The following is a 25,042-nucleotide window of genomic DNA, read 5'->3' on the forward strand; positions in this document are numbered from 1 at the left end:
AGTCCTGCATTGGGCTCCCTGCTCAGCAGGGGGTCCGCTTCTCCCTCTCCCAAATAAAATGTTGCTTATGCGAATGTGTTGTTCTGTGAAGCCAGTCATGTTCAACAGGATACCATGGTCTAACTGCAAGTGTCAGGCCAGCTCCTGACAATGACAGGGCCCACCTGATAGCACAACGTCAGTTCCTAACTATCATTTTGTCAGTTGTGTGGAAATACACACCAAGGAACATGACCTAGTCTAAAAGATGGTGGATGGCTTCCCTGAGGAACTGACATTTCAACTGAGAATTTAAAAGATAAAAGGTCTTCTGCTGCCACAGCTCAGGGGTTCACTTCTTTCTATTCCTTTCCACTCACCAATGCTATTTTTTCCTGCAAGTGAATTATGCCCCTCCCCTCAACCTGCTCCTGCTCTCTCTCTGTCTAAAATAAATAAGTAAAATCTTAAAAAAAAAATCATGCCTAGACAGCATGAATCAAAGCTGGCTTCTCACATCACTCCCAGCCTTCTCTAAATGAGAGCATTCCCTGGCTGTGGAGTTTTTATGGTAGCTGGTGAGAAATTTAATAATAATAGTAGTAAGAGTAGTAGGAGTAGTAATAATAATATGCCAGTTCAATTCAAAAGGAAAGTAAATGATAAATAATGCATACAAAAAATTAGACCAAAAATGTTTAAAGACATTATAAGATTATTGGACAGGAAGTAAAGTGATCCAATGTTTCCTTTCAAAAGTGCATTTCTGATGTAGAGTGGGATATTGAAAAATGGAAGACTTGGTCTTCAAAGTTAGTGAGCTGAATTTGATTGGTACCTGAAGCAAAAGTGAGAAAAAAAATTGTATATATCCTTTTTTCTACCTCATTTCCAATCTTGATGGTATAAATAAGAAATAGAAGTTTATCCTGCTGCAGAATTAATGAACTCTTGCAAAACTCACCTGATCAGAGTCTTTAAATCTCATGGAATTCCAGATCTTCAGAAGACTTTAGGAGTTTAGAAAGGTTAAAGCCTCAGGTCAACAGGCTGAACACCCCACCTGCTATTAGACTGAACAATAGATGATTTAAAAAAGATCTTTTTATTATCTGGCAAAATAAAAGTATCCCTTTGAGAACTGGCTGTGTCTCTGCACTGGGAATAGGGTACCCCACTCTTAAATCTAGAATGACCACAAGGGAGTATCTGGGTGACAATGCATTGGGACTTTTCTTACTACTTATGGCTTGGGTATTTGAATTCCCAGTGGCATCTTTATTTTAAATATTTGGTTCTGAGGGTAAACCATAGTAGTAAAATATGGTAGTTGTGTTATTTTATATTTTTCTGGCCATCAAGAGAGAATGCATTAGTAAACATCTTGAAGTCATTTTTGTTATTTTAGTTTTAAGTTCAGATTTAATTTCAACAAATTAATTCTGACCTATGAGGGTCCCCTAATTAGTCAAAAATTGTGTTGCATACTTTTGCCTCAGTCCCATGCAACAATGTGGTAGAATAAGTATTAATAATAAGCCCGTTTTTTTAAAAAGAAAAGTTAATAAGGAACTATATTATTCTACATACAACGTTTAGTAAATCAAAGTGCTGCTGATGGCGAGAAGCCCAGCATATGAAATGGCACGGGAATCTCATCTCTGACCAAAGACAATCTTCAAAGTACATCAGCACAGGCTCAGAAATAGTGTGAATTCAGAGATCCTAGCACAGAAGTTCGCAGAGTAGATCTCTTCTACAGATACGGAGATTAAACACGGTTTGATTGCAAATCAATTTCACAGGCACTCATAAAAATGTCTGTGTAATTACAGGGTACCAAATCCAATGCCCAGCATCTGAGAACTAGCCCGAGAAGGCAGGGGCTAATTACTGCCTAGGATATAAAAGGGCACAGAGCACCTGGGAATCTAATTCTAGTTCACTACAACATGCAGCAGTGGGTGTCTAGAAGTTAAAACACTCTTAGATTTCACAGTTCTTTTTACTGATAAATATTTGCCAACATATCTTATATAATCAGACATATTTTAAGAGCTTGTAAGTTCTATTCATTTACAAGCAAGTTGCAAGACCAGCCTCAGCAGCTGAGGGGCTGGAGAACTGGGCTGCAAGAGAGTCACATTGTCGGGACCCTCTGAACTGTTTTGCTTTCTTTTTTTCTGCTGTTCTATTTTGAATATTAAAGGGGAATTTGCTCAATATTTCTGTTTTTGTAAATAATCATTTTTCTTTATGTTTTAAAAAAAGAAAAAAGGTATAGACATTCATTTTGGCTGTTTTATTACGATGTACAGCCAATGATCTGCCAGGTACTATTAGTTGCTATCTGACGTACCACACATAAATAAACAGTGCAGCCGGCTCAAGACTCTCACCCATTTTGGAAAACAGAGGAACACGACGGTAACCTGCAAAAGGAATCATATCTAATTAGGACAATAAAAATAAACCAGCAGTGTTCTCGATAGTGTTACCAAGAACCTAGCTTTGCTAAGCGTATGTAAATCTATAACTACATAGTTATATTCGGCTTGTATAATAATTTCCTAGAAAAAAGAAAATATCTGGTTTCTGTTCTGACTTCTTATTGCCTAACACTGAGCACACAGCTCACACTTCTCCTCCCTCAAAGTGCAGTGTGCTAAATTGGCCACCATCCTTCTGCTGCGGAAGGACTCTGTTTCCGATGTACAGCTCAGATGGTGATAGAGAAGTAAACACATTGAGACAAGGTAATTGGGGGAATAGTATAAATCACCCCTGCAAGGTGACTGCAACATAAAGGCAGCTCTGAAAGAGTCAAGAAAGAATGGTCTTGGGCTCCCAGGCTCTTCTTGGGCTGGCAGAATGAGTCATTGCTTTTCCCTTCTCTTTGATTCCCATGCTTTATTTCTTTGTGGTAGTCATGACTACTCTTAATTGAAACAAAAGAGTGATGATCCATGTAAAGAAATGCTCATCCATGCCAAGTTTGTCTAATTTATCTTCCTAGCAATCCCAAACCACAATCCCACCTTCCATATGAGAACACGTTTCTAGAATATACCACTGAGAGAAAATATGTGTCAATGCATAAAATTTCCTTTACATCTGACTGTCATGGGTAGAGTTATTTAGTGTATACATGTGTGTCTTTGGTAAATGTAAGTTCTAATTGTTAGCACAATCATCTTACTTTTTGGAATATTACCTTTGTTCATGCATAAAACTGGTAACGTATATTGGCCAAGAAATTCATTTCCAGTTATTAAACTTTGATTTTCAACAACAAAACGTATCAGAGCCAATTCTGGCACCTGAATAATGAATGTGAATGTTTCATTCCATCTTGGACAAAAAGCTGAAATATAAAGGAAGATATCATCAAAGAATCATAGACACTATCTCTAGGGAGTAATGCATGGTATCTGTTCTCTGAAATTTTTCTCTTCAACACTTAGTAATATTAACAGCTTATGTTTTAGAGCACTTAAATTTTTCACGCAACCAATGAGAAAGGAATAATAATGACAGTAACAAAAATTATTGGGTTTTTAGTATTGCTGGGCAATATGATAAGAACTTTAAGTAGATAATCTCATTTCATCCTTACAACAAACCCATCAGGGTTATTAGTATCCACATTTACAGATGAGAAAACTGAGCCAGAAAGATGTTACATAACTTCCTCAGGGTTTCACACACACAGCCATTAAGTGGCAGGACAGGAATTCAAACAAATGGAGTCTGATTCCAGAGCAGAAACATTTCATCACTAGGCAATATGACTGCTGTGTTTAGGCATTGCCCTAACAAAGGAGTTAAATAACATCATTTTTCTATACGAGCTCCTATTATGGGAAGAGCTCCATAGACAGTTGTTGGCCTGAGAGCTAAGTGCTCCAAAGCCAGCCTTTGATCCTTCTTTTGGATAAGTGCTCATTTTAAAGTCCCAAGTGGATGAGTCATTTAGATCTCCAGCAAAATAATCATCCCAAACAACCACCTCTTGCCAAATAAGAAATCCAAATTGTGTCACAATATGACCCAAATCATCCAATACTTAAGCATAATTTAATGGAATCAAGAAATTCACATCCAGATCAAATATACAGTCTATTTAGATTCAGAGAAAAATAATATGTATTGCTTTCATGTACAAAGGTAATGCTATGCTTGCTATGTCGATAGGTTTTGTTCTTTGAGTTACCTTTCCATAAGTATGAAAGAATTTGTGACTAATTATATTTTCTGTTTTCTGTGGTGCATCTGTGGGCACAAGCACACATTTACCAGATAGTAATCCAGGATGCAATCTATGCCCATGAAAATATTAAACCAATTGACTCATGCTGGTATAATGAATGTATTGCCTTTCCTTAAGAAAAGAAATAATTCCATGGAGTGCAGGAGTCAATTCTTTTTTTTTAATTTTTTTATTAACATATAATGTATCATTTGTTTCAGGGGTACAGGTCCGTAATTCATCAGTCTTACAAAATTCACAGTGCTCACCATAGCACATACCCTCCCCAATGTCCATCACCCAGCCACCCCATCCCTCCCACCCCCACCACTCCAGCAACCCTCAGTTTGTCTCCTGAGATTAAGAGTCTCATGGTTTGTCTCCCTCTCTGGTTTCATTTTGTTTCATTTTTCCCTCCCTTCCCTATGATCCTCTGTCTTGTTTCTCAACTTCCTCATATCAGTGTCAATTATTTATAGACTCTTTAAAATGTGCACAAAATTCTGATTTATCTTCCTCCTCTATCCCTATTTCATTATAAACTCTCACACACACATACACACATAGATCATATGTATTATATGTGAAAACCCTTTTAGGGAAGGAAGGAAGGAAGGAAGGAAGGAAGGAAGGAAGGAAGGAAGGAAGGAAGGAAGGAAGGAAGGAAGGAAGAAAGAAAGAAAGAAAGAAAGAAAGAAAGAAAGAAAGAAAGAAAGAAAGAAAGAAAGAAAGAAGAAAGAAAGAAGAAAGAAAGAAAGAAAGAAAGAAAGAAAGAAAGAAAGAAAGAAAGAAAGAAAGAAAGAAAGAAAGAAAGAAAGAAGAAGAAAGAAAGAAAGAAAGAAAGAAAGAAAGAAAGAAAGAAAGAAAGAAAGAAAGGAAGGAAGGAAGAAAGAAAGGAAGGAAGGAAGGAAGGAAGGAAGGAAGGAAGGAAGGAAGGAAGGAAGGAAGAAAGAAAGAAAGAGGAAGGAAGGAAGAGAAGGAAGAAAGAGAGAAAGGAAGGAAAAAAGAAGAAAGGAGGGAGGGAGGGAGGGAGGGAGGGAGGGAGGAAGGAAGGAAGGAAGGAAGGAAGGAAGGAAAGAAAGGGGGGGAGGGAGGGAAGGAAGGAAACCAGGATAACAATTTGATAGTTACAAGTATAGTTTTCTCGGGCATGACCAAAACTGAAGAATTACTTCCACACCTTATCCAAATGTGAACTTTTTCCTTCCAGACTCTCATTTCTCTTATTATACTGCAATTACTCTAGGAGCTAAGCCATCTTAGAATCCCTCTTGTCCAGCTGTCTAGACTTTTATTCCTGCTAGCCTTCCTCATATAAATCCTCCACTCCTTTTCTGATGCCATGGGCCTTCTTTGACTGGAATTCCCCATCCTCTAGCCATGAAATCATATCCTGACTCTATTTGTTATTTCTCATTTCTCTGGCATACACTTCTTCCTACCAAATCTGCAGAAACAATCTCCCTAAAACTCAACAATGTTAGTGCTATATCCCTGTTCAAGAGTTTTAATTTTGTTCATTTTCTACAGAAAAGAAATTACCTAACATCTTATCATGGCTTTCACAATTTTCCATGGCCGTCCCCAACATAACTTTCTCATTTCATCTCATCCTAATCTTTAAGGACCCTGTCTGTATTCCACCCATATTAAATTTCTGTATTTTTCCCTAGCATATTTGAATTTAGTCTTCTCCAGGTTTTAGGGCTCATATTATTCCTTTTGCCTTCAATGCCTTCATCCTCAATCTCTGTAAAAAATTCTATTCATTCTCCAAGAACCATCTCCAAATTTGCCTGTTCCACTACAATTCTCATATTTTCCTTAAAACACTAATGACTCTATCATAATTGTTTTATTGTATCTCATCTCTCATGCCAAACTGCGAACTATCTACAATAGAGTTGATCAGAACATACATAATAATATGTTTAATAAACAGAGATTTTGTTTTTTTGATACTTATCACCAGGATTCTAATAAAACAGGCTATCTATTGTTAGATAAACCAAATTTAATTTCTGTAGGAATAGTTCCATAAAACCCAGGGATATAATCTAAATTCTAATGGGAGCTAAAATCATATTATGAGAGGTGCATTGAATAAATAAATGTTCTGTGCATTTTGTCATGAAGATTCAAGTAAGGGGATGAAGAGAACAAGAGATAGGGTACTATAAGCTTCCTGACATAAGCAGTTACCATTTCGTGACACCGCCATTGTAGTATGCCTTCAACTCTAAGGCATGCCAAACACTGCAGTGAGTCATCACCAATATCACTTCCCATAGATAACCTAGGATGAAGTAGCCAAAACTTCCCACATCTTTTTTCCATACCCTTTGCACTAGGGGGACACTGGAGGAATATTCGGGGTGTCAGTACAAGGGGCAGATGGTGGATATTATTGGAGATCATCACCCAAGAAAAAAAAGACTAATACAACTGCACCTGTTTTTCCATCAGTGCCATTTAACCTGGCACATATTTCCAGACTCACAAGTGAAGCCCACTCTACTTTGGGAATATCCACCCAAAGAAGATTCTAGACTCAAGAATCAGTTCCTAGGTCTCCTCCAAGACGAGCCTGACTAAAGGTCAATCCCAGGAATCTACACTTTAATATCCTTAATGATTTCAACCTCAATGAAGATGTGACGCTGTCAGTAGCGTATTATATAAAATATCACAGGATGCTGGGACTGAAAATCTTATCCAAGTCATTTCTTCCATTCCTAAACTTCCCCTCTGGCAAAAATGACTGAATTATGAATCCAAATATTGTATGAGTAGGTTTCTATGGCATCCTTAGCCAGAGCCAAAAGCCACAGACCTTTGATCTAAAATGCTTCAAACAGTGAAATAAAAATGGGTAACATACTATATCAGAATAATCATACGTTCTTTATTTTACACAAAGGTTAGAAGCTAAGTAGATTTGCAGCCATCAAAATGTCCCTTTAATTCAGCAATATGGGAAGAAACATGAATTTTCATCAAAGGGAAAAAAATAGTAATTTTTCAGGTCAGATAAATTTTTGTATCTGTAATCTGAAAATATATCTAAACAACACATTGAATCACTATCAAATTGTTTTGGCTGCATATAACACTTTGGTCACCTTAAACCTAATTCAAAGCCCTTGCCTTAGGAATAATAAAGATGTCTCAAAACTCTATCACTAGATAAATTTTAAGCCTTCCAACAAGAAGCCTAGTAGAAGTTCAATAAAAATATTTTAGGAGCTCACCATTTCTTTTAATTACACGAGTCTGCCGTTTCACATGATCATTTGGAACACCAAAAATTTCTAGAACCACTACTGTGTCAGCTTTGTTAGATGATGAATGGTTACTGGGAGGTAATTGGATACCACTGATGAGCTGCACAAAAATATTTGAATGCAAAAATTTAGCAGGATATCAAACTGCATAATCACATAATTTCAAAATAAAATATGTATTCCAAAAAAATGAGACTCTCAGCTCCCACAAAAAATTAAAAGTAGAATATAACATGAATTTTAAAATTTAACTCTTATCCTCAAGTGTCAGTAGGTGAATACTAGGAATATGTCTATATCATTCCATTTTACTAATATATAGTTATAGTAAAATTCACATTGTCTGAGATTTATAGTTCAACATTTTTTTTAATTTTTAAAGTCTTTGTTATAGTCGTTATAAGGCATTGCTTAAAAGTATTGTTATAATCATTGTTTACTGTAATTCAGCTTGAATTACTCTGAAAACATGAACTATCTTGAAATTCATACTGTATGTAAACAGCTAAAAATTAGAAACAATATTAATAGTACTTCTGAAATGTAAGAAAAAACACTGCATAATTTTCCTATAACAGTATTTTTTTGATAGTATAATTTATGTTTGGATAATTTATGATAAAATTTTATATTGTCTATTATTGTCAGTATTATCGTAAGTAATTTGAATCCGACAAAATCAATGATTTCATACGTATATTAGGGACTGGGTATCAGAAGAACACAAAGTAATTAACAATAGTTTCATTTAACCTTGTATTAGTCAAACTAGCTGTTGAAGCAAAGTTTTGTCTTACTTTAGGGAACAAAGTCCAAACAAAAAAACACTATTTCAAAGTGCACTAATTTGTAAAATGTATTAATATAAAAATTCAGGCATAATTTCAATTTCTGAAGATTATAATAAAAAGGAACAAATAAATAATTGTTTGGAAAAAAAAAGAAAGGAAGAAGGAAAGAAGAAAGGAAGAGAAAAAAAAAGAAACAGAAGAAGTGCCAATGTATAATTTTTCCTTTCCTACATCCACACATTATAACATTAGCTGGAAACCAGAGTGACTATGTAAATATTTAACAACAACTATGAAATGGGCATTGATCAATCAGCCTAATTAGACATCAGGGTAGTTGGAACATTGGTCATAATCAATAAGTACACTGATACCAGAGCCTCCCAGCTGAGTATCTCCTCCGCAGGTAATTGACCCTTACCAATATGGAGAAGGTTCGGCTTTGGTGCACCTTGTGTCAAAAAAAAAAAAAAAAAATTGGCTGACAAAAAAATAATAATAATTGAATATGAGAACTGAAAAAGAATTTAGAGTCTATTATTCAAATACTTTTTACACTCTGAGTCACAGAGCCCTTCCAGGGGCCACCACGGAGATAGATGTCAAAAAGAAAACCCTTGATGGTCAACTAGAGTACCTCTGCTTTCATCTATTGGCCTTATGCATAAGATTTTGAACTTAGAAAATGGTTGTATTGTATTTATAAGTTTGAGAATGATTGACCTAATCCAAAACTCATAATTTGCAGATGACAGAGATTAAACCAGAAATGCTGAAATGTCTTCATCAAGGATGTAAGCTAATGGTAAAACTAGGTCTTTTGATTCCCCAGTCATGCCTTCCACAATTTGTACAAGTTGGATTCAAAGCTCTCCAGGACAATCAAAGCAAGAGAGAAGGACCCACATGGCTATGGCAGCAGTTGGCCAGGAAAATCATTAATCCTGCCTGTTTTATTACCTACATCCCTATATGCCTCTTACATCCCCATATGAGACCCTTCAGAAACAAACAGGTGGCATTTGTAAACATCTGTGCATACTAGCTACCTTCTCTCTTTGCTTTCTCAATAAAAGAGCACATCTGTTCTCCTTACTATTCCTAACTTGCAAAAGAAATCATTCGATTAACTTACATATATTGAGCATATACTTTGTGTCAGACATTGTGATAAGACTTGAACAAAACACAGTCTTTATCCTTCCAGGGCCTTCAGACAAGCGGGGGAGAAAGACAAGTCCAAGTAAATAAATGAGTACAGACATACCTCATGTTATCAAGCTTTGTTTTACTCTATTTTGCAGATATTGCATTTTTTTACAAACTGAGGGTTTGTGGCAATTCTGCATTGAGCAATTCTATGGGCACCATTTTTTTCAACAGCAGTTACCCACTGCATGTTTCTCTGTCACATTTTGGTAACTCTCACAGTATTTTGAACTTTTTCACTATTATTATATTTATTATGGGGATCTGCGATCAGTGATCTTTGATGTCACTGTTGTAATTTTTTGGAGGTGCCACGAACCATGCCCATATAAGACAGCACACTAATACATGTGTGTGTTCTGACTGCAGATGGGGTGGAGAGAGCAAGAGAACTACAGTCAGAATTGGAGCCCGAAGATGTGACTGAATTACTCCAATCTCATGGTCAAACTTGAACAGATGTGGAGTTGCTTCTGGTGGATGAGCAAAGAAAGTGATTTCTTGAGCTGAGATCTACTCCTGGTGAAGATGCTGTGATGATTGTCAAAATGACAACAAAGGATTTAGAAGACCACATCAACGTAGTTGACAAATGGTACCACAGCCACCCTGACCTTGAGCAACCACCACCCTGATCAGTCAGCAGCCGTCCACATCCAGGCAAGACCTTCTACCAGCCAAAAGATTGTGACTCACTCAAAGCTCAGATGATGGTTAGCACTTTTTAGTGACTAAGTATTTTTAATTAAGGTATGTACATTGTTTTTTTTTAGACATTATACTATTGCACATTTAATAGACTATAGTATAAACATAACTTTCATATGCTCTGGGAAACCAAAAAGTTCATTTGGCTTGCTTTATTGTGATATTCACTCTATTGTGGTGGTCTGGAACCAAACCTGCAATATCTCTGATGTATACCTGTATAATACATATTATGGTATAGGGTGTTATGGAAAAACAAAACTACAAAAAGAAGCCTAACTATTTTAGTGTAGGAAAAAAAAAACTTCTGAAAAGAAGTGATCCTTAAGTCTTGAAAAATGAGTCTGAATGCAACAGGAAGGTGAAGGATGGAAGAATGACCCAGTCAAATGAAAAAGCATATGTAATGCGTGGAGGTGTCATATGGTTACAGAATAAGGTGCAAGACTAGACGTGGAGAGAGAAGAGCCTAGAGAATTAGGCTAAGCCCTGACTAAGAAAGCAAGCAGGACACCCAAAGAAACATTAAGTAGGCACGATGAGATTAGCAGTGGGGCACAATGTCTCTGGGCAATTTGGGGAAGATGAATCAGAACTGAGACAGGCTATGTGAAAAACCCTTAGGAGGCCAAAAGAATAAATGTAATGACAGGTAACAAATTCCTTTAAAAAGGGGGGAGGGGGGTCAGTGGCAAATGGCATCAGACCAAGGGATTGGGTAAGGACGACATTTCTAATTAATAAAATTTAGAGATGGGACATGGGAAGTGACAGATGTGGAAGAGAGGAATGCTTCCCAATTTTCTAGCCTGAATTAATTGACACAATGAATTCGATGGAGATCATTGACATTTAAAGAAAATAAGATTAGACTAGGAAGGGACGTTCAGACTTTAATATGTTAAGCTTGACAGAACAAGGATTAAACAGGTAAGGATGTTAAGTAGGATATTTAAAATATGTCTTTACATTCCAGAAATGAAGTCAGATTGAAGATTTGAGCACTCTTGGTAGTTGAAACCATGAATGTATATAAAAGGACACAAGGAGAATATTTAGTTTGAGATAAGGATTAAGAGAAAGCCTTAGCCTAACAGACACATGAAAAAATGCTCTACATCACTTGGCATCAAGGAAATACAAATCAAAACCACAAGATATCGCCTCACACTGGTCAGAATGGCTAAGATTAACAAGTCAGGAAACAAGAGATGTTGGTGGGGATGCGGAGAAAGGGAAACCCTCTTGCACTCTTGGTGGGAGTGCAAGTTGATGCAGCCACTCTGGAAAGCAATATGGAGGTTCCTAAAAAAGTTAAAAATAGAACTACCTATGATCCAGCAATTGCACTTCTAGGTATTTATCCAAAGGATACAAAAGTAGTGATTCGAAGGGACACATGCACCCCAATGTTTATAGTAGCAGTGTCCACAATAGCCAAACTATGGAAAGAGCCCAGATGTCCACCGACAGATGAATGGACAAAGAAGAAGTGGTATATATATATATATATATATATATATATATATATATATATATGCTTACTTTGAGTAGTATTCCATTGTATATATGGATACATACATACATATATACAATGGAATACTACTCATCCATCAAAAAGAATGAACTCTTGCCATTTGCAGCAACACGTATGGACTAGAGGGTACTATGCTAAGCGAAATAAGTCAAAGAAAGACAAATACCATATGATTTCACTCATGTGCAACTTAAGGAGCAAAACAGATGAACAAAGGGGAAGGGAAAAAATAAAATAAGATTAAAAACAGAGAGGGTGGCAAACCATAAAAGTCTCAACTCTGGGAAACAAACTGGGGGTTGCTGGAGAGGAGGTGAGTGGGGGAATGGGATAACTGGGTGACAGGCAGTAAGCAGGGCATGTGATGTAATGAGCACTGGGTGTTATATGCAACTGATGAATCACTAAATTTTACCCCTGAAACTAATAATATCCTATATGTTAACTAAATTGAATTTAAATTAAAAATTTTTTTAAAAAGAAAAAGCCTTAACAACATAAATACTTCAGAGGCAGTAGAGTAAAGGAGCCCACATATTTGAGAAAGGAAGAATCACTTGGGAAGAAGAGAAAAAAAAAGAGAGAGAGAGAGGGAGAGAGGAAAACCCCAGACGCACAGCAAGGAGATTTGTGAGGAGTAGGAGGGGACCATACAAAGTGGCTGATTCATCCCTTTTTCTCACTAGAACAGCTACTACAATGACTAGATTAGGTGTTTAGAACAATGTAGCCTTTCGCGTTTTTTCATTCACACAAAAAAACAACAGGGAGACACTGGTACAAATATGGAAAAACGTTGAAATACCACCCACCTTATAGGGGCTAAAGAGATCAACAGAAATTTAAAGGCCCTAAAGGAAGTCAATGGAACTTAAAATATTAATGTATACTTTCTAGCTTATATCATAACCAAAAAGTAAAAGAAAAAGTTATAAATCTTTTAAATTTTTGTATTAAAAAAATACAAAAAAAAAAAGGGCGCCTGGGCGGCTCAGTCGGTTAAGCGGCTGGCTGCCTTCAGCTCAGGTCAGGGTCCCAGGATCCTGAGATTGAGTCCCACATCGGGTTCTCTGCTCATCGGGGAGTCTGCTTTTCCCTGTGCTCTCCCTCTCTCTCTCTCAAATAAATAAATAAAATCTTAAAAAAATAAAAAATAAAAAAATGCCAAAGTTACGATAATATTTGCAAAGTAAGCTTAATGGAGAATATTTTGCTGATCCTAGAAAGAGTGCCAACTAATTGATTTTGGGCAGCACCCAGTGCTGGAGGCAATTTCTACTATATGCCCCTACTTTTCTACCCTATATGTCCCTACTTTTAAAGTCACAAAATCCAGGGCGTGTGGGTAGCTCAGTCAGTTAAGCATCCACTCTTGATTTTGGCTCAGGTCACGATCACAGGTTTGTGGGATCGAGCCCCATGTCAGGCTCTGTGTTCAGCACGGAGTCTGCTTATCCCTCTCCCCCACCCCCTTGCTTACACTCTCTAGCTCTCTTAAATAAATAAAATCTTTAAAAAAAAATTTAGAGTCACAAAATCCCTAAAAACCAAGGAAAAAGTCAGCTACATACTTCACTGGTACTGTTTCTCTCAGGGGCTGAGATCATTTCTTTCTCATTCAACTTTGCTCTACTCTCTTTCCACGTTAATCTCTGGAAGACTCTTAAATCTCCATTCTCAGCCAGGACAAAAAGGCTAGGGCCAGAAGTGGATGAAAGTGGTCCCCCAAGTCCTCAGGACAGTAGAGGAAGGAGCCAAGAGAGGAAGGCTTATGAAGGGCATGCAGTCTGGGTTAGAACATCTCCTGCAGTCTGGGTTAGAGCATCTCCTGCACTCTGACCACCAGGGCGCCAGAGCAGGGAAGCTCCCACCAGCCAGGACAGCTAGCAACACTCCCCTCAATCAGAATAGCAAACACAAAAATCCTCGCCAGGGACAGCAATACAAGTACCAAAATTCCAGAACAGAATCTGAAACGGTTCATACGGTTCTAGGAGCAATCAGCTAAACCAAGAGAGGGACAAAAGAGCCCTACCCACCCAATTTGTTACAAACCACAGGTTTGTAGATACAATCTAAAATAGAATTGCTGGGGTGCCTGGGTGGCTCAATTGGTTAAGCGTCTGCCTTCGGCTAAGGTCATGATCCCAGGGTCCTGACTGAGCCCCACATCGGGCTTCCTGCTCAGCGAGAAGCCTGATTCACCCTCTCCCACTCTCCCTGATGGTGTTCCTTCTCTCGCTGTCTCTCTCTCTGTCAAATTAATTAATTAATTAATTAATTAATTAATTAAATCTTTTAAAAAATAGAATAGAATTGCTTATAACTAAGTGGAGAGAAAAAAGCTAAGGGCTTTTCAGAAGATTCAGGGACATTTTTAAAAAAGGAAATAAATAGAGCACTTAAGTTATAGAAAAATAAGAAAGTTTTCAGAAAGTCTATACTTTTTGGAAACAATAAATTTTAGACAAATACTTTTGCTCCCAATAAAATCACACAGAATCTAAGAAGACAGGGGTTGGAGGGGTGGGGAAGGATGCTGGATAGGATACAGACAGAAATAAAAACGAAGCAGTATGAGGTAACTAAAAATTGGAGGGGAGAAACTGATAATGCAGGAGAAAAATTCATATCTACATTAGAATCAGTAAAGAATAAAATCAAATATGGAAAAAAGCCAAAGGCAGGAAAAAAGAGACAGTGATAGAGTTGACAGGAATTAGTAAACATGCAGGCAGATACTCAAGAAAAGCATATGGATAACTTTGGGTTTCTAAATACTAATCAAAGAATATTCAGAGACAAGGGGCAAAAATCTGGAACTGTGAAAGTCTAATTCTGGAGATTAATGACAAAGCAAAGAGCTCCTAAAATTTTCTAGTAAAACTCTATAAAGTTAAGGAGGGAGAGAGTCACATATCTACACTAGTGGGCTGAACTCAGACTTCTCTATCACAATATTAAATGCCTAAAGACAATGGGATAACATAGACTTTGGAGAGGAGAAGCTTTCAGCCTCAATATTTCTATTCACAAGCAGGTAGTCATTCATGCAAAAAAGTCAACAAAAAGATTTTTCAGATATGGAGCGATACCGAAAAAGATGAACAGAAATTTTTTTAAAAGATTTTATTTATTTATCTGACAGATAGAGAGAGAGAGAGAGAGAGAGAGGGAACACAAGCAGGGGGAGTGGGAGAGGGAGAAGCAGGCTTCCCGCCGAGCAGGGAACCCAATGCTGGGCTCTATCCCAGGACCCTGGGATCATGACCTGAGCTGAAGGCAGACACTTAACGACTGAGCCACCCAGGCGCCCCAAGATGAACAGAAATTTAAAGGACATTAAAGGAAATCAGTGGAACTCAAAATATTAATGCAGACTCTTTAGCTTCTATAGTAACCCCCCCGAAAAAGAAAGTTATTCATCTTACCCTTATCGTAAGTGTAACTGGATCAATGTCTTTTGGTGTTTCATTTGGATTAAACTCTGTTTTAATATCTCTTAGGAAATGTGGTTTCAAGATATATCCAGAACAACCATTATCCAAAAATTTCCCATTTTGAAGATCCATAGGCAGACCAGGGGTCTGGAAATTTAAGGCCACTGTGAGAAAAAAGTATTTCGATATTGTCAGGAAAGAGAGGGTACATCTAAAGAAACACAGCTCAAAGATTTACTGAAACCGAATCATGGATTTTATATGTCCAAACATTGTAAGAGTGAGCATCATTAGCCAAATAATTGCTGATTTTTAAACATGTCTTCCTGCTATGTGTATATTAATGTATGAAGATGAGTTTTAATTTTTAAATCATTTTATAGCTTTGGTTTAAACATCCAAACGATACACAGTATAGATTACAGAATAGCAATGTGCAGGTCAGATGACATTCAGGAAATAGGAGAATAGAGAAAATCAGTACACTTAATGCCAGAAGAAAAGATATGAGTATATTTAAAATTTTCAGGCCCAAAGAGATACTGTAATCACTTGAAGAGGAAGTGGGAAACAAGCAGAGCAATAATTGGTGTTAAAATATAGAAGTCCCTCCGTAGAGGTTGGTAAATAGCCACTATATGCAGTATCATCCTCCACTCCCCTAACACTCCCTCACCCACCGACCCCAACCCTACTCTCTCCCTCCCTCCACAAACCGATGGGCCTTGCCGCGAGCCAGGGGCAGAGGGGTTCACACCTGGCACCCTCTGACTGGTTAGTGCCTGTGCTGTAACAGCAAATCAATTTGGAATAGGGAGAGTCTGGTAAAGACAAGTAACAGGGCCACAAAATCTCATTCATTTTTCAATACTGTGAAGGCAGAAGCCGGTATAAAGTATAAAAGGAAGAAGTCCCTTGATTGAAAGAGGCCCTTAGCAAATCTTTCAAGCAAAGGATTTGATATTCACTGTCCTCTTACGTCCATTTCGATGTCTTTTTTCTCTTCCTACACATCCAATGCCAACTCTTCATGAATTTAACTTCCATGCCCCTAACCCTCACTTAGAGTTAACCTCTCTGACCCATTTAGGAATAACTTCAGCTCTTGAAACTAATGATTCATCATTATTGCCTGACCCTAAAACACCCAGGGCCAAAAAAATCTACTTGGGAAACTTTTCATAAATCTTTCATTAATTCACAAAATGAACTTATTTTATCTTATTTTTGCAGAAACTCACTATTCTATATAACATACCCATTTGACAACCTATATTCCAAAATTCTTGAGGATTAAAATTAGAGGAGTCTGCTCTTGTTGCTTTGGGATAAATTCTGGTAATGAACTTGCTGGTGTGAAGAATAAACTCGTGGCCTAAAAACATATATATGAGAACATTGTGAAAGATTTCAAATAATTAAATACACTGCTATGCTTCTATATATTATATAATTCTATAATTGTTTCAGTACTTTTGATACGTATGTCTTAGCAAAAATATCTGCAATTCATGGAAATCAAAATAAATCCATGCCTTTGTTTGACAGTGTAATTCACTGTTATTGAGAAGTTAATAATTGTTTATTATACAATTTTATGTATATTAATCATTCACTTGAGAAAAAATGATTAATATATTTGTTTTCACACCCAAATTAATCTCACTTTGACATAAGAATATATAAAATTTCCAAATAAAATGTAATCATGTTTTAAAACAAAAGTTGCATCTTTCTCCATTTTGTCTTTTTTTTTTACTTTGGTTTTTGCGTTAGGGCAGAATCACATGTAAGTCATATAAAGATATATAATGCCATCCAAATTAATCCAGTTGAATAACCAACAGGTTATTAAGGTTCAAAGGGATGTTAAAGTTATTCAGTTCAGCTCCCAACCCTAACCACCACAGCATCTTCCCTCAAAATTCCTTCAATCTCTGTTTGCATCTCTCCATTGAAAGAGAATTTGCTACCTCCCAGTACAACAGTCCCCCTTTATCCGTGGTTTTGCTTCTGGTGGTCTCAATTACCTACAATCAACCAGGGTCTGAAGCAGATGATCCTACTTCTGACAAATCACCAGAAGTTTGCTAGTACCCTAACAATGCATCACAACGCATGTATCGTTCATCTCATCTCATCAGGTAGACATTTTAGCATCTCACATAATCACAAGAAGGGTGAGTGAAGTGCAATAAGATATTTTTGAGAGAGATCACATTCACATAAGTTTTATTACAGTATATTGTTACCACTGTTCTATTTCATTATTAGTTATTGTTGTCAATCTCTGTGCCTAACTTATAAATTAAATTTATCATAGATATATATGTATAATAAAAAAAACCTAGGGGCTCCTGGGTGGCTCAGTCGTTGAGCATCTGCCTTTGACTCAAGTCATGATCCTGGGGTCTTGGGATTGAGCACCGCAATGGGCTCCCTGCTCCACAGGAAGCCTGCTTCTCCCTTTCCCACTCCCCCTGCTTGTGTTCCCTCTCTCGCGGTGTCTCTCTCTGTCAAATAAATAAGTAAAATCCTAAAACAAAACAAAACAAAAAAACATAGTATATATAGGATTCAGTACTCCACAGTGTCAGGCATCCACTGGGGGTCTTGGAATGTGTCTCCCATGGATAAGGGGACTACTGTAGTTCTGATTATTTTCAAATATTTCCCTTACTGAGATAAGGTCTATACTTATAACACACACACACACAGTCCATTTGTTTCTCTATTTTTTATGTTTCTACTTATCTATTTTTATAAGTTTCTATTTATATATGTTCTATCTAAATCACTTGAGATTCAAAACTCATTTGTACCCTTTACCATTGGACACCCTTCAAATTTTTCAACATAGATTTCGTGTTTCTCCGAGGCTTTTATTCTTTCACTAAGCAGGTCCTTTTCCCACAACTACTCCTGCTAATATGGTGACCAGTATTGGGAGAAATGGTTACTGCCTGGGGCCCACTACATTTGCTGGTCAAACTGGAATTGAATTGATGCCACCCTCATTCCACATACTATTCTTTAGGAAGCGTTGTCAAGTAAAGAAATTATAATTGCTGAAGTTAATAATTATAATCAACTTCATCAGCTCTCAATTTTAGAAGTTATACACTCCTTGAGAGAAAGTTTATTTTGAAGCTACTCATGTATAAAGGCACCATGTTGTCCAACTATCATGATCCCTTATCCAGCCCTAAGCAAGGTATTTATCTTTTGGTAAGATGTATACTCTTCTGGATCTTAATTTTTCCTATCTACAAAGTGATAAACATGCATGATCACTAAAGACCCTTAACATAATATGATCTAGTTACTTCTGAAATTGACCTTTAGAAATTAAACACACTATGTTACTATAAATGCAATTTATGTTCATCTTAGATAAATGAGAAAATCAAATAAAAAATAAGAAATAAAACTATATATAATCTCATCACTTAATTAATAACCAGTAACCTCTTGGTATATATCTTTCCACTCTATTGTCATAGGTATATTCTTATTTTTTAATTGAATCATATTGTTTGTTCCCTTTTATAAACTTCCTTTTCTTTTACTTAAAAATAACATAAAAAATCATTCCATTTCAATACTATTCACCTACTACATTATTTTTAAATGACTGAAAAGTATCCATGCATATAAATAGTTGTTTCTTATTTTTCTGCATTATATAATAAGTAACATTTAAGTTTTTAATAATAATGGACATTCTGGGTGCCTGGGTGGCTCAGTCGGTTAAGCATCTGCCTTCAGCTCAGGTCATGATCCTGGGACCAAGTCCTGCATCAGGCTTCCTGCTCCACAGGGATCCTGCTTCTCCCTCCCCCCTCCCCCCACGTGTTCTCTCTCTCTCTCCCTTTCTCTCTCCCAAATAAATAAATAAAATCTTCTAAAAAATTTTAAAAAATAATGATGGACATTATCTTAGAGTACACCTTTGCCCACATCATTAATTATTTATCATTGGATTTTGGTGCAAGAAAATTGCCCTATACTCTCTCCAAAGAAATGGTGATGCTGCACTTTATGACTCTACTCAGAACTGCCCAGTACCTTTTCAAATTTTGAGCAAGTGTCTAATACAATGAGAGTGAGAGAATTATAACAACTTTTGCTGTGCCCAGAGGGCTTGTCCCCTTGAGAAACAACAAAAACTATCCAATAATTTGAAAGACTAGAGACTAGCAAAGTAGGTCATTCAAATTCAAACTCGGTTGACAATACTCACAGTAAGAAATATATCTTATATCACACCCAACACACAGTACACACACATAATTATTTCATAAAATAATACTCTTATTGCATCTCCATTATTCTATTCTATTCCATCCTATTCTACTCTGTTATTTTAACGGCAGTGGTTCAGATTTACTGAATTGATTTTTGGTCATAATCTACAGCTTAAAAAACAAACAAAAAGGCCCTAAAATATCCAGAGCCAGTTTGAAGAGATGAGCTGAATTATACCTCAAAACCCTTGGGTGCCAGTGGCCAGCCCAAAGAGGTTAACCAACAAATATATCGGACTCTGCATTTCCAAACAGCCAACAGCTGTTTTGAGTCAGTTGCAGGTGCTGATTCACCTGTCATGGTGTTTCTACACAGGATGGTAGATTGCATTTTTTAAGAAGGATTTGGAGAGTCACTTGACTGCTGAGTTAACTGCCCATCCCTTTCCCCCCGCCTTTTTAAGTTCAGGTTATCCCCCACCATATAAGGCTGAGAATAGGGTAGAATCGGCTTCCCATTCTCTTTCCAAGGCCTTGTTGCATCTTTGGCTCTAGCAACAGAATAATCCACCTCGGGTTCAGAATCAGAAGACAGTGAAAAGATGCGGAGACCAACGGTACCACTGAAGATGTGAAGGGACAGTGCATACTCTGTACAGCCATCTGGCAGCCTGGCGTGGATGCCATGTCCTCCTTCTCCCTCACCTTGGACACACAGCCTCTAGGTCTATTTAATTGTCTACCTCACGTGCCTACTGAGTCCACATAGTTCACCATGGCTCCCTCTACCATGAGCCCTCATCATTTCCTCCCTACAAGGAGTCTCGCCTTTACGCTGCTATCAAAGGCATCCTTCAGAAACACAGAGGGGATGGTGTGACTCCTGAGATTTCAATCCTGTTCACCTTTGATTTTAGGACAAAGTTCACATTTCTTGTGATTTGGCTCTGCCTACCTCTGCAGCCTTGTCACTCATCACTCTCCTCTACAAAGAGCTCATCAGGGCCCCACCCACAAAACTGTCCACACTGGACATTCTCAATCAAAATCTCAGGACTTAAAGAAGTCAATTAAACAAGTTCTGTGAAATCACTTATTGTGATTTGAGGCATATAGCCTTTTTTAATTACATTAAATACGTTGAAAATTTATGAGAATATAGTTTTAGAAATGTCACTGACCAATCTTGACACCTTTGCAGTGAACTAAAGTTGTTTAAACACTTCATCTGTTTGAATCATAAGAATTTACCTTTCAACTTTGAAAGTTTTCGGGCTTCTGACTCCCCAATAGAATTACTTTCATTAAATTGCTGATACAGTCTTGAATGCTGAAAGCTTATGAACTTCTCAGCTTTGGTATAAATGACAAGATCAGATAGGGCCATAGCCACTTTTACCTATGTGGTACAAAAATAAAATGCAGCAATTTCATGTTTTTGCAATAAATCATTTGAAAAATTCCTCTTCCAGTAAAGAAAATATACTTTCAGATCAATTATATGAGTCTTTTCATAACATTATCTCCTCAAAAACCATTTGGAATTCATCAATGTGATTATTTTTCCTGATGGTAGTATTTAATGTTAACAGGAGACAGCATACATTTAAAATCCCAACTACTGTAGTAAGTATTGAAGATGACAATTATTACTATTTCCTTTTCCCCAAAGATCTGTTTATTCTTGTGAATTTTGCAACTTGAGGATATTTAGTCATGAGTAAGTGTATGTCCAATATGATCTAACATTTGGGAATAACTTCTGCTGTATGGTACACATTTATTCTTTTACATGCCAGCAACTAGACCTTCTACACCTCTGCTATCCCCTTCACAAGTTTTGTTTTGGGAAAACATTCCTTGCCCAAGCTCAATCCATGGGCTTAAGTGTTGATAATGTGGCTCAAACCTGGCTAATCAGAGCTTTGCAGTTCCCTAGCAATAGCATTTGACTCTGGGCTGTGCCCATAACTTGATTATAGCCAATGCCCAAAAACATTTGCTTGGTCATGTGAGAGATAAGTAGGTCTTCCATTGGATTGAGCCTGAAAGCATCTGAAGCTAAAGCTTTGGAGAAGTCTTGCACCGATGTAGAGAAAGTGGATCCAAAGTTAGAGAAAGTTCTGTGGACTTTGCTTGAGATATTATACCACGTCATTCCTGAAATCTGAACCCCTTTCCCTGAACTTTTCATTGATGTGAGCCAATTACCTAATTCACATTTTACTTAAACCAGCTGAATTAGTTTAATGTCACTTGCAACTCAAGATACCTTCTTTTGTCATGCTAATTTGTGTACTTATAATACTATATATTATAATGGTGATTTTCTTGTCTCTGAGAGTATGGTCTCCTTGAGGGCAGAAATATTATGTTGTTTATATTTTGTACATTGCACAATGCCTAGTACATAAAAATGTATAAAATTGGACCATTAAGAAAACGTTAAAAACAGCCAGGAGCACCTGTATGGCTCAGCTGATTAGGTGTCTGACTCTTGATTTCAGCTCAGGTCATGATTGCATGGGTCATGAGATCAAGGGCCTGTTGGGCTCCAGGCTCAGTTGGAAGTCTGCTGGAGAGTCTCTCCCTCTCTCTCCCTCTGCCCCTTCCCCCACTCTTGCCCTACTCTCTCTTTCTCTCAAATAAAGAAATAAATTTTAAAAAATAAAATAAAAACAACACAGGAAAAGATATAACTTTAAAATTTTCTTTTCCCATGTTAATTTTTTCCAAACAAGTTTTAAATGAAAGACTAGAATTTTTATGAGAAAAAGATTTTTCCCTCCAAAAAAAAAAATGTTTAATTCTCTACCAGTAAGAAAATAAAACAACTTTTCAATCACTTGTAAGATTTTCATAAAGTATCATCTCACCCTCCTTCTCCTGAAAAGTGGTAATCCAGCTGCAATAATTGCCCCTGGTTCCTTCTGTGAATCGTCTTCTAAAATAGCCAATGCTTTTGATTCTTTGACTTCATCGTCCACATCTTGATCTATCTCTTCATATTCCTCTACCTGACCATGCTTATCAGAACCTTTTCTTTCACGGGTTTCCCTTAAGGATCCTATTTTCTTGTTTCTAACTAATATTTTGAATTTTAATGCCTACAGAAACGATTTGAAAGAGAGATACAATTACACATTTATAGGGAAGTTTGCATTTGAACAGTCATTGAAAAGTCTTTCACCATGTTTTCAGTTAGCCCACAGTAGTAAAATATGTAAGAACTCCATCTTTTTCCATACTCCTATAATACCATAGAAACCAGTGATATTATAGTATCGACTAAAATTTACCTCAAAATAAGCCTGTTATATGATTGGGATTTACTATGGCTCCATTTGTTTTACTTTCCAAAAATTCCTACTATTTTAAAAAACTGACATACATGAAAATTATATGTGTATATATATACACACACATATTGTATATATGTATAATTTTTATATATTTATTTATAATATATTTTCTATATTTATATATATATTAAAACGCTTGAAATGCTATAAAAGAATGTTACAACTTCTGGTAGTAAATGCTTCAGATCATTACTCTGCTACCCAACATTAAAAAGTATTAAATGAGATCAGGTATTCAAAAATGTCTATTGTAATGTTTGACACCTAGAATAGACTAAATTTAAGTTAAAGATTTGCAAATCTTCATATTTCAACTGTACTGGCCACAAGCATCATCAACACAGTATTTCCTGTCCATCAAAACGAGGATCATGGCAAAATTGACCATCAGAGTCACTCATTCTAAATCCAAAGACTTCCAGTTCCTTTCTTTCACTTATTTATCCCTGCCCTTTTCAACTATTAATTAATTTACCAACGTACTTTTTTTTTCTAAGGAGGCTCCACACCAAATATGGGGCTTGAACTCATGACCCTGGGATCGAGAGTTACATGCCTTACTGACTGAGCCAGCCAGGCACCCCTATCAATGTATTTATTAAATGCCTGCTATGTTTAATATATAATACTGCTGAAATCTGGACTATGAAATAAAGTTCTTTTCTTCAAGGAGCTTTGATTTGTCCATTCCCTTTACTATCCTCAGGTACCCACTCGAATTACTCCATCACGTTAGACCTTCTCTCTATTACTATGGCCCTTATATTACTCTCTAATATGGAGCTTACCAAAGTGCACTATACAACCACATGCATCAAAAGCATCACCTGGGCTCAGTCAGTTAAGCATCCAACTCTGATTTGGCTCAGGTCATGATCTCAGGGTCATGGAATCGTGCCCTGCGTCGGGCTCCACACTGAGTAAGGAGTCTGCTTGAGATTCTCTCTCTCCCTCTCCCTCTGCCTCTCCCCCTGCTCTCTCTCTCTCTCTCTCTTAAATAGATAAATAAATCTTAAAAAAAAAAAAAAAGCATCACCTGGAGTGCTTGTTAAAGGAACAGATTCCTGGGATTTACTTCAAAATTAAAGAATCAGAATCTTGAGTTGTGGGGCTGGAATTATGCCTCTTTAACAAGTCTCTAGGCAATTCTTTTGTACCCCAGTGACCGAGTGAGGAATGAGAAAACGACTCTATCTCTAATTCCTCATTTAGTCATTGGAAAGCATCCCCTTACTTTAGTACAGAAACAAAAATGTTAATGAAAACTACATATCCGCAGAAAGTTGATTTATAAATAGGAGGAGGAATCCTATTCCTAGAAAACTATACATTGTTATAATTTCCTGAATTAGACAATTAGATTAAACCTTAGATTACATCTTTGATTAGATTAAATCTTTGATGGTATGTTTCCAGTACTTTTCACAAGGTCTTTAATCTCTTTTCTGTCATAACTGTGCACATTTAGTTGTGAGCATTCTTATGGGGTGAAAGAGTCAGTTTTTCCATCTGTTCAATTTTTTTGTTCATTTCAATACTATCATGAGTCTTAAACTTCTCATCACCAGTGTCACAACATTCATCTTTAAATTTTCCACTCATCTAAATAAAATATGGAAAAATATAAAGGAAAATATTCAAATATTACAAAAGCACTGCTCTAAACACCAAAATGATGACACATCAAAATGAAACTAGTGAGTGTTAGACAATACTATCATGTCATGCAAAAAAAAAAGTTCACTCGTCTATCACCTCATGAAATTTGGGATGAGAGGACTAGGCTGGCAGAGGAAACTAAGAAAAACTGGCCAGAGAGGAATGAGGAAAACCTAAAAAATATGGTATTACAGAAGAAAGTGTTTCAAGGAAAGGAAGGAGGCTTCCCAGCATTGAATGTTGTGAAGGAAAAAAGTCAGATGGTGACTGAAATAAGTCTGTTAGAATTTACTGGTAGAAAAGTCTCTGATGACAATGAGAAACTTACTGAGGTGCAGGTGGAGGAAGCCCATTAGGTTGTGAGGAGATGAGAAAGTGGAAATTTAGGTTGAAACAGAGAATAATAAAGAGATAGCTGAAGAGAAATCGAAATCATGAGGCTAGGGTGGGAGTGCATTTTTAAACCAAGTATTTGAATATTCTCAGTTGAAGATGGAAAGGGTCCCATAAGAGACAGAGAAACTGAAAAGAGCAGATTAAAAAAAAGGGGGGGGAAGGGAAGGGGCACCTAAGTGGC

At 36.8% G+C, this 25,042-nt stretch overlaps 1 protein-coding gene across 1 annotated transcript in view; it reads right to left on the reverse strand.

Moving 5' to 3' along the window:
* Positions 1-2,325: 2,325 nt before the first annotated feature.
* Positions 2,326-25,042, reverse strand: part of PLCZ1 (phospholipase C zeta 1) — a 48,576-nt gene continuing 25,859 nt past the window's right edge. The window contains exons 6-12 of the mRNA XM_088025564.1: positions 22,321-22,551; positions 20,696-20,843; positions 16,456-16,572; positions 15,189-15,361; positions 7,480-7,612; positions 3,194-3,343; positions 2,326-2,411 (exon numbers count right to left, since the gene is read on the reverse strand). Coding sequence (XP_087881690.1) covers positions 2,326-2,411; positions 3,194-3,343; positions 7,480-7,612; positions 15,189-15,361; positions 16,456-16,572; positions 20,696-20,843; positions 22,321-22,551 — 1,038 coding nt within the window. The remainder of the gene's footprint in view (positions 2,412-3,193; positions 3,344-7,479; positions 7,613-15,188; positions 15,362-16,455; positions 16,573-20,695; positions 20,844-22,320; positions 22,552-25,042) is intronic.

Source organism: Eumetopias jubatus, unplaced genomic scaffold (genome assembly GCF_037043125.1).
Source record: "Eumetopias jubatus isolate StellerSeaLion01/CBP00866 unplaced genomic scaffold, mEumJub1_p1.0 scaffold_8, whole genome shotgun sequence".
Taxonomy (NCBI): domain Eukaryota; kingdom Metazoa; phylum Chordata; class Mammalia; order Carnivora; family Otariidae; genus Eumetopias; species Eumetopias jubatus.